Source organism: Chenopodium quinoa, unplaced genomic scaffold (assembly GCF_001683475.1).
Source record: "Chenopodium quinoa cultivar QQ74 unplaced genomic scaffold, ASM168347v1, whole genome shotgun sequence".
Lineage (NCBI taxonomy): Eukaryota > Viridiplantae > Streptophyta > Magnoliopsida > Caryophyllales > Amaranthaceae > Chenopodium > Chenopodium quinoa.
Genome location: NW_018745666.1, coordinates 123,950 through 134,241, shown reverse-complemented (window position 1 = coordinate 134,241; position 10,292 = coordinate 123,950). Strand labels below are relative to the sequence as shown.

Genomic DNA, 10,292 nt, shown 5'->3' with positions numbered 1-10,292 from the left:
TTGTATACCACTTATTATGTAACGGTGCTTCCTTCTTATTTATTGTCACTATTTTACAAGATTGGTTACAAGATTTTATCACATACTTGTAAATTGACATTTGTCTTTAAATCTACTTGTAATTTCGTTTTTTCGGTTTCAGTTTCGGTTACCCATAAAAGTTTAATAGGTTTTCTAATTAATATTGGTTTATTAGTGTATGAAATTTTTCTGCATTGGTTGTTGTTATTGATATTTGATTATGTTTAGTGGTTTTTATTGTTAGCTTCTCTATATATGAGACTTTAATGTAAAATGAATCGTATTATTATTGGACAAAGTGAGTAATACTTTAATTTAGGTAATGACTGATACTTGAAGCACAATTTCAATTCCATAATTTAATAGAGATTTCTTTCTTAACCCTTGCTTCTTTCCAAAGGGATAGAAAACGAATTAAACGGAGTTAGGAAATCATGTACAAAAGTCAGGGAACTCTAAACCCATACGGGTGTTATATAAGGCAATTCTTGAGGTTTTGGCGTCCAAGTTTAGAACTTCAAATTTTTTTATTTTTTATTTTTTTTTTTAAAAAAAAAAACCTTACTATAGATTTGTCGATTTTAGTTTGTTTTGATCCCTTAGCAAAGCACATATATATATATATATATATCATGTCTAATCATCGTCATATGCAAACATAATATAACTAGAAAATATCTTTAGAATCAGTTATCTTTTAAGGTTATAGTTGTGCACACATTGCGTGCATAGATTTACAAGCAAAAGCATAATAAACATTTGTAATAGTTTGTCTAAATAATTTTATTAAGAGGAAAAAGACAATTAAGATATTAAATGAAATTATATTTGTGTGGGTTAAAGAAAGTGTCCCTTGAGGATAGTTGTTGAGGATTGATCAAGGTATGAAGTGATGGTGTATGCACATGATACCTTTGAAATTGCCAATTGTGGTCTTTCAAATTGAGATATGGTTGGGAGTTAACTTACATGTTCCAAGTGGGAGCCTACTTCCCTACTTTCCGAAAGCCTCAACTCACAAGTCACAACACAATCCTTTTGGATTATATATGCATTATTATTATTATTATTATTATTATTATTATTATTATTATTATTATTATTATTATTATATGGAAAAATGTGACTTATCGTCCTTCCTTCCTTAATATATACCCTTTGTTTATGTTAAAAGATCATTTTAACAAAAAACTTAAGCTTATGATTGAAATCTAGACCAGGATTGATTTATATACTCTATCAGCGTACAATAAGAAATAGAAAGAACTAGTATCATCAAGTTATAAGTGAGACATAAAACAAATTTATTACTTTGTATTAGACAAAATGATATGTTTAATTTCATTAAGATATAAGAAAAATCCCCCTTAAACTAATTAACATCACTAAAGTGCATGTGTTTGATTGAGTGTTGACAAAAGATGTATTGAAGTTAAGTACGAGAGTCACACTCGAAATTGTATTTGATCTATTTGTTGCAAAGTTTTTGAGTATTAAATTTAATGTTAACTACTTTGTAGTATGTGTTTTATACTATGTAGCATATTTTTGTAGGAAAAAATGTATCTTTCTCCGATTAAAAACGAGAATAATCAAAACTTTGTCATAAAGAATGAATGTTTTGTATTTCTTTGTGTTGAATTGAAGGCATTGCCCATGTTTTTGTAAAATTACTTGAGTTATAAATATTTTAAAAACTATTAAAATAAACATATGATGCTAATATGGTGTTCATATTTAAATTTGAACAAACCAAAAAGATATTTCTTACTAAAAGACCATAATAAATTGCTAAAATGAAGGACAATTTGGTCAAACGTCACTTTCACAATTTATAAAGTTTGTAAATACCATAGATCATATATTGCCTATAAATACCATCTCATTTCACAAAAACTTACATCCAACACACTCTCATACACATCCTTCTTTGAAAAAAAAAAACCCAAAAAATCTCCTTTGTTTCCTTAAGAAATGGCAATGTCAAGGAACCTTAGTCTTTTGCTTTATGTCACTTTGATGCTTATTGTATTGACAGCAAACCAGGTACGTTACATTAAATTACTAGCTATCACATAACTTAATGCAACAATCCCTACTTTCCTTTTTAGTCGTGCACATAAATATTTTTTTAATTGTCTATTCTCTCGTTACAAATTCTACTAAATTAGTGACCGCTAAATACTGTCACTAATCTCGTAGTTTCTTATAGTGATATACAATATAGAACGTTCTTTCATTACGTACTTATACTCCTTGTACACTAATATACAGAATTATATTAAAGTTTAATGTGTGTGTTTTTTTTTACATTTTACAGGCTTATTGTCAATCTTCTCAACCACAAACCAAAAGTGGCCACTCACTGGTAAGTGCTAACAACACTAACAATCCATATAATTTCGTATTAAAGTTGAGAGAAATGGTGAGTGAAACTTTATACTACCTTCGTTAAGTTTTAGTTGCAACTTTGGGGCATCATTTGTGAGATATAAAATATTCCAAAGTTACTGCTAATATTTAACGACTAATTTAACACTATTGATCTCAATGCATAAAAGTGGATAATTTCTTAGAAGGACGTTTCTTTTGCTGATTAAATGTAGAATTTTTCTTTCTTTTTTCAAAATTATTTTGTATGTGAACTTTTATGACATTTAATAGAGAATGACCTTTTTACACAATTATGTATATGTTGGTTGGAAACTTGGCTAAAATACCCATCTAACCATATCCTGAAAAGGAACAAAATTAAATTACTCATTTCAACTTTTTTTTTGTAATTTATATGCAGTACGGCGCGTCACAAGGAAGCCTCCATCCTCAAGGTAGGTTTCCATCAAATCTTTGTGACACTAGCTAGATTTAAAAGTGTTAGACATCATATTAGTACCTATTGATAACACATGTCGACTACACTAGCACGTATATCCTATAACAAATCTTATACTTGGTACGTGTTAGTGTAGTCGACTATCACTCACATAAGTATATATATTTATGATTTCGTATCTGTATCTGTAACTGTATCCATATTTGTGACCATATATACTTACGAACATAATATTAATGGCATTACAGAATGTGGACCACGGTGCACAATGAGATGCTCAGCCACAGCATACAAGAAGCCGTGCTTGTTTTTCTGCAACAAATGTTGTACAAAGTGTCTGTGTGTCCCACCTGGTACGTACGGCAACAAGCAACTATGCCCTTGCTACAACAACTGGAAGACCAAAAGAGGCGGCCCTAAATGCCCTTAATTATCTCAACTACTCTTATAACTAAGTATTTATTATTGCTTCTACTTCACTAGTTGTAGTAGCTAGTAGTAGTAGTAGCACTAGTAGAATAGTACGTACTTCCTTCAAACCTAACTACATATTTTAAGGTCGTTTTTAGGATCTACTACTACTATTATTACCCAAGAAATGATGGAACCATGTAACTAAGGTGTGGTTCATTCTATTTTATTGATGCATCGATTAATCTACATGATGTAATTCGATTATATTGTAATGTATGTTTTACGAATTATATGCAATATACTACTATAATGTAATGAAATTATCCAAGCTCAGTACCTGTATTACATTTCGATGTAAGAGTTCTCATTTTCGTTTTTACCTTGGAGTTCCATAATTGTCTGTATTATTAGTGAATGCAATAGAGATTAGTAGATTACAACAGTGGCGGATCTTGGCCGAAAATATTAGAGGGGCCGAGATTTGAATCTTTTACCTCTCGCTCAAAACTAATCACTATACTCCAATAATTTATAAGTTAAATTAGGTTATTTATTTACATTAACTAATTAATTACACAAAGTTACATGGGGTTGGGCCTGGTAAAAGGTCCCCCTCTCGGATTATTATCTATCTAAATGAGTTCAATGTAAGAGTATAATCACTATAATGATATTTCCAAGGATTCAAGTAGACAAGTATTCTCCTGAAAATATTTAGAGGCAAAATTTTGAGAATAGTGAAATTGGGTAGGAACAAGGGAACAACCACCCAAACAAATTCAGGAACATATGACATTTTAGGCCCATGGACTATACTTTGGGTTTAAATAAAATAAATTCAGTAACAAAATCACAAAATATGCAACACTAATAGTTCGGGTCTCCATCAAATTGGGCTGGGCTGACAGTAATATAAATCTGGGCCTTGTACAATAAACTTGAATTGTTGAATATTGGGCCTTCACAAATCACAAGCTTTGTACTGTAATTCACAACTTGGGAAATATTGCAAGAACTCCTTTAGTCCTGATTCCTGAATCAGCTCAGGGCCAAATCAGCAGCAAGAGAACTGTCAAAGATCAAGGTTTGAGATAAAAAGGATGCCGAGTTTTCGCTGGATGCTGTTCAGACAGTCTTGACTAAGTTCCGGGTGAAAAGAGTTGCCTACATTCAGAGGAGGACCTTTCACCGGGGCTATTTGGGGCCCGGCCCTTGGTAAATTATTGTAATTAATTAGTTAATAAACTTAAATAACCTTGTATTACTTATAAAATATTGGAACATAGTGACTAGTTTAAAGCGAGAGGCAAAAGATTCAAATCCCGGCCACTTTAATATTTTTGGTCAAGATCTGCCACTGCCTACATTCCATGAAGAAAGATCTAGTGGAGTGTAGGTTGATCCACTAGGAGTATTGGCCTATCCATCCACATACATGCAGAGAGTTAAGAACCAGCAAACCTTGTGTATGTAACCTGCACACCTAAAGTGCAGGGTGTCTGAGCAATAGAACAGAAATTTGTGGCTAATTATCATATACAATCGCGATATCTAGCATCACCATTGATGATTAACATAGCAGTTTTCAGGTCTAATATAAGCGCGGTTTATTTGTTATTCTGTCATGGTTGATTATGCAGAAACGCATTTTTTTTTTCCCACAGAATATGGTGTTAGCAATTTGACATTGTAGTATGGCAACCAAGAAAATGTTAATAGGAGTAACTTACTCAAATTGATACAATATACACACCCAAAAACACAAGAAACCAAAAAAAAAAAAAAAGGAATAAAGAAGGCAAACCCAATGCTAAAATAAAAGATCATAAAGAGGTTGCTTCCTCATATGATTTACTGGTATACATCTGCTAGCTAACAAAACTATTCATACAAAGATTGAAAACAAACTAAACCAACAACACACTATCAAATCGTATCGATTTCACCTCCTACACCTCCATGCTGATACTGAAAAAAGGGGGCGATCTTGCCAGCAGATAACAACACATCCATTCTCTTCCTTAATCCTATAACCATCACAACTACACCCTTGGAGCAATCGCCGTGCTTGCAACATTCCCATATAGCTTAAAGGAATACTTCCAAATCCAGCTATATCGAGCCTTTGCATCCACCTATCGAGCTTCTCATGCCTTTCTCTTCTTTCCCCTCCTTCACACGCGATTATGTTCTTGATCTCTTCCCCTAGAAGCATCTTCTCTACTTTCCTTCTCTCAACTGATGCTCTTGGTAAGGTACTCTCTAAGCAGTCAAACAATGCAGCATAAAAGTACAATGCCTCAGACAATCTTTCCATCAGTCCTGAACCATTATGATTTGAATCTTGCTCGGTTATCACCATAATCTTCGGTGATAACCCCCACAAAGAAGCAAGAAAACCATCCATCTTAGCTGAAGCATTGACCGAGGTAGGTGATGATGAAGCAGAATCATTACTCGGGCTACTACGCCTATTAGCATTTCCTCCATTAGCCCCATTTACATGATTAAACAATCCTAAAGACGAACTTTTCCTTAGAGTTTCATCATCAGTGGCCAAGAGGGTATGAAGCTGCAGGACTGAGCTTATAGCTAACGCCTCACCGGTCTTAACACGAAGCTTTTCGACATCAAGATTCTCCAATTTGCACACTACAGGATTAAACTGAAATGGCAAATCCAACTTCTCAGCTTCATCAGTTAACCTATGAGCCACTTGTTCTAACACCTCTTTCTGTTGATGAACACCAGTTATTCTCAAATGAGGCGGTCCTTCAGGCCTTGCACTCAAGGCCTGAATAAGGGCAATCCATTGTGCAGGTTCTGATGCATTAAGATCAATAATATGAACCATCTTTTCACCATCCATTGCTTCAAGAATGGATTGATTCGTTACCACGAAAGCGAGCTTTAAGAAGGGAAACAGCTCAAAATACAGCTTCCTAGCAAGAATTTCCTCTGAAACAACAGGCATTCTAGTAAACTGAAGGGCTCTATATATACCAGGCCATGATTTAAGCACCCTTTCAGAAAGGGATTCAGCAAAATAAGCAGCAATTCGCTGCATTGTATCGCCATCAGGCGCGGCGAGGTGAGAGATTTGCTCTAGGGCTAAGTTTGCATTGTCTAGGCTACCATTAGAGACATGGTTTGCACAAGCTAACAACAAATGTATCAAATAAAGACCCCTTTCTTCAGGTTTCAATTCTCTAAGCCAAGGATGTGATGAACCTATATTTGGTGACATTCTAGAGAAAAATTGAAGGGGTGAAGATGAAGTTACTGATGATCCATCATCTTGAAGCATTGGTCCCATTAACAATTACACCCCCAAAACCCCACAAAAATTTTATCCTAATTCAATCAAGCAATCCCAAAAAAAAAAGGGATTTTTTAATTATGGATAAACTATCAAAATCACAGTAACCCAAATCAATCAAACAAATAACAAACTATATGAAATGGGATTTAACAGGTGAAATTCAACAAGGGTTTTTGATAGAATAAAGAGCATGAACTAAAGCAAGAAAAAACAGAAACTTCTGAAACAAGATAGATCAGATATTACCATGAAAAGAGAAAAAAACAGAGGAAACTACCAAGAAAAGCTTGAAAGATGTGAAATTTGATTGAATAACACCAAACCATTTCTGGGTTTTGCAATTCAATCAAAACCCATAAAAAGCCCCCTAAAAAGTTGACAACTTTTTGATCAAATAGCTCGAATTTCTCTATCTAAGCCTCTGTTTTCTCTCTAAAAAATGGGTTTTTGATTGTAATAAGTTGGAAAAAGGAGGAAGAAGAGAGAGAAATGAAGAAAGGAAGTGAAGCTTTGAAGAACTCCACAACAAATGGGGGGGGTGGGGGGGTAACGTTAGTAGACAATGCGTGGTAGTAGTTTTTGTCGTCAACTCATTTGTTTTCTTTCTTTCTACTCTTTTATGAAAAAAATAAAAGGAAAAAAACAGAGGAATATGGAATTTATGTGAAGGAGAGCCTCATTTTTTGTTGTTTTTTTGTTAACCTTTTTCTTTTTTGACAAATAATTTGGAGTTTTGTTAATTTTTTATTTGTTTGATTAATTAAAAACTTTATACATTACATACTGTACATAAATTTTTTACAATTACTACTGTTATTTTTACTTGCTCATTTTATGTTTGTTTAACCTTGTTTTAACTTTTTTACTCTGTATTTATTTAGACAAAATACTTATTATAATAGGTATTGTACTTCATAAAAATTTTCTATTGGACTTTTAGACAATATCACACAAGTGAGATGAGTTTAGAAAAATTAAGTTTATATAACATAGGTTTAGTCGTTTAGATAATTTCATACGGAGTATAAGTTTAGGTAAATTGAATAATAAAAATTAAATCAGAGAGTCGAGATAGGGCCTTATAAGATATTGTACGACTTCAATTGAAATTAGTCGAAATTTTGAATTGTAATGCTTTGCCTTATTCTGCTTATTTGACCTAACCTGAATTCATTTTCTAATCTAAAATAACTTGATTATGTGATTTGATTTAATTCTGACTTTATGTATGCGCTAATTCAAAGAAAAATATACGCTTTATTGAAAATGGATCTTATTATATTCATATTTGTGCATTTCCTAAATATGTAATTTGAATAAATAAATTTCACTACTTACATTATAATTAAATACATACTTTCTTAGTATTTACTAATGATTATATATATATATATATATAAATAAAAAAATAAAAAGGTAATCCAAAGTGAGTATAATATAGTTTTGTCTAATGGGAAAAAGATATGGTAGTGGCTTAAATTTCAATGGATGGTTTCGTCTTAACCTGAAGTGAGTTTGGGAATCAGGGAAAAGAGCCAAAGAAAAAGGCTCCCCAAATTTATTCCCAATCAACACTTGGCTCCAAACATGCCTTAACAAAGACAAACAAAACACTCACACTTTCTCTCTCTAATTTTTCTCTCTCTAAACCCCTAATTTTGTTTGTTAGTGGGGTTTTGTGTTTGGAATAGGGAATTTACATGGAAGCTCACAATTAATAAAATTTAAAAAAATAAATAATTAAATTGGTCTTTTTGTTTGAAAGCCAACACACCAAAGACACATACAAATTGGTATTTATCCCATTCTCCTTATTTAAGACAAACGGGACAAGGTGGTTAAGGATACTTCCAAAAGTAGATACCACTTTTATCTTTTTTTGTGGACTCTCTTATTTTGTCCTTTTACCCAACCACTTTTTTTTATTTTTCAAGCCTTTTTTCTTTGTATTCAATTTTATTTTGGGTACAATGTATATGTGATTTAATGCAACCAGAGAATTAGTTTTGATTCAAATCTTTTCTTTTGATTAGGGATTATAATGCTTGTTATCACAAGTCCACGTGACATTAAGTGAATATCGACTTTAATGTTTGGATCATTAATTATGATTTCGTTTCACAATCAGGCGTTGGATGTTGGTTGATTTATTGTTCATTTGTTTGCTTTATAATTTTATATGTGTATCTCACCTGACTTGTTTTATATATATAGAATATTACCGTAATTTTAAAGTTTTAATAAACAAAAAATTAAGTTATATTATTACATATTTACAAGTATAAAAATTAGATTCAAATGTTTGTTTAGAGGTCTTTAAATTTCACAATTGATGTGTACATTTACAACAAACATTTTAGCATGATACAATTTTTAATTTTAATTTTATTTTTGACTGGAATTAAAAGGAAAGAGGTGATATAAACATGTAAGTCATTTTCCCTTGAAAAATTGTGTTTAAAAAATTTTTTGCTCAAAACTTGACTATAATTTTGTTCAACAATTCACAAGTATATTTGATGCTTGATAAACCTAAAAATGATGTATTCTATTGTCACTAAAAGACAATTCCACTTTCCATCATAATTTATCCCTAAAAAAATTAGCTTCATTTTGAAACTTTATTATGTTCATAGTTGGATTATGTATAGCTCTACACGTAAAAATTCGATTATCTCTAATTATTTTTTACCAAAATAAATAAACTAAGATTAAAGTTGTTGGTTTTTTAAGCAGAAGCCTAAAATTTATTAAAAGAATTTCCATACAAGTTCACAAACTTGAGAGTACAAGCAACTAATTTAATAAGGGTGGTTTTGTTAAACAAATAACCTAAGCAGCTGTAGGTCACTGAAAGGGAGCTTTATTAGCTGATTTTGCACATTTCAACTTTTTGTCTTTTTCAATTTGTCTTCAATGTAAACCAAGAAGTTTTGTAAAAGGAAAAAAAAAACACAAAAATTAATTATAAAATCATAAGTAGTGAAAGAAATTTGACTGAGTTACTAATACGAGTGAAATGGAAAATAACCTACCACAATTTTTTTAAAAGCAATCCTAATTTTCATCTATTATTATATTGTAGGTTCCTTCAATTCACCCTCTTAGAAAAACTACTTGGATACAAGTTTTATTTATTTATTTACGGAGTAATATCGTTTAGTAAATTATACGAAGTACTTCATATGTTTCCTCAAAAAAAAAAAAAAAAAAAGTACTCTATATGTAGGCCCTGTTCTCATTAGATTATTTTCAGTTCAGTTCAGCTCTAATAAGTTCAGTTCAGCTCTAATAAGTTCAATTCAGCTCCTAATTTCCTTATAATATTCAATTCAGTTCAATCCAGTCCAGTCAATGAGAACGAGCCTGTAATGTTTTTTTTTTTTTTTTTTTTTAAGAAAAAGTAAATTATACATAGTGTATGTACAAAACACTTCCTCTATATTATCCAACAAAAATAGATTATTATGTCCGCTCTGTCTAATTCATCCTTCAATTCATTATGCAATGTACTTTGTTATCTAAATTGCTTACTTTATAAACTCGGAATATCTTTCTCAAAATAATTATTATACTTGTAAATTGTATCTAAAATTGTTACTCCTTACAATTTCTCCTCAAGATTTCTAAGTAGAAATACAAAGTAGTACTCCGTATTATTTTTGTTCTGAGAGAAAACACTATGCAAAGTAAAATTTAATT

At 31.5% G+C, this 10,292-nt stretch overlaps 2 protein-coding genes across 2 annotated transcripts; one reads left to right on the top strand and one right to left on the bottom strand.

Annotated features, from left to right (window-relative positions):
- Window positions 1-1,906: 1,906 nt before the first annotated feature.
- LOC110717170 (protein GAST1-like) lies at window positions 1,907-3,618 on the top strand. Its single transcript, XM_021895814.1, has 4 exons — window positions 1,907-2,067; window positions 2,342-2,389; window positions 2,816-2,849; window positions 3,103-3,618. The coding sequence occupies exons 1-4, from the start codon at window positions 1,996-1,998 to the stop codon at window positions 3,282-3,284; spliced, it is 336 nt and encodes a 111-aa protein (XP_021751506.1). The 5' UTR covers window positions 1,907-1,995; the 3' UTR covers window positions 3,285-3,618.
- Window positions 3,619-4,961: 1,343 nt separating this feature from the next.
- On the bottom strand, window positions 4,962-7,425 carry LOC110717158 (scarecrow-like protein 3). Its single transcript, XM_021895798.1, has one exon. The coding sequence runs from the start codon at window positions 6,582-6,584 to the stop codon at window positions 5,211-5,213; it is 1,374 nt and encodes a 457-aa protein (XP_021751490.1). The 5' UTR covers window positions 6,585-7,425; the 3' UTR covers window positions 4,962-5,210.
- Between the last annotated feature and the right edge of the window lie 2,867 nt (window positions 7,426-10,292).

Bases quoted from the DNA above. Each gene is read 5' to 3' on its own strand.
- LOC110717170 (XM_021895814.1), top strand. From the start codon at position 1,996: ATGGCAATGTCAAGGAACCTTAGTCTTTTGCTTTATGTCACTTTGATG. The intron at 2,390-2,815 runs GTAAGTGCTAAC...ATTTATATGCAG, and splicing joins CCAAAAGTGGCCACTCACTG to TACGGCGCGTCACAAGGAAG. The intron at 2,850-3,102 runs GTAGGTTTCCAT...ATGGCATTACAG, and splicing joins AGGAAGCCTCCATCCTCAAG to AATGTGGACCACGGTGCACA.
- LOC110717158 (XM_021895798.1), bottom strand. From the start codon at position 6,584: ATGGGACCAATGCTTCAAGATGATGGATCATCAGTAACTTCATCTTCA.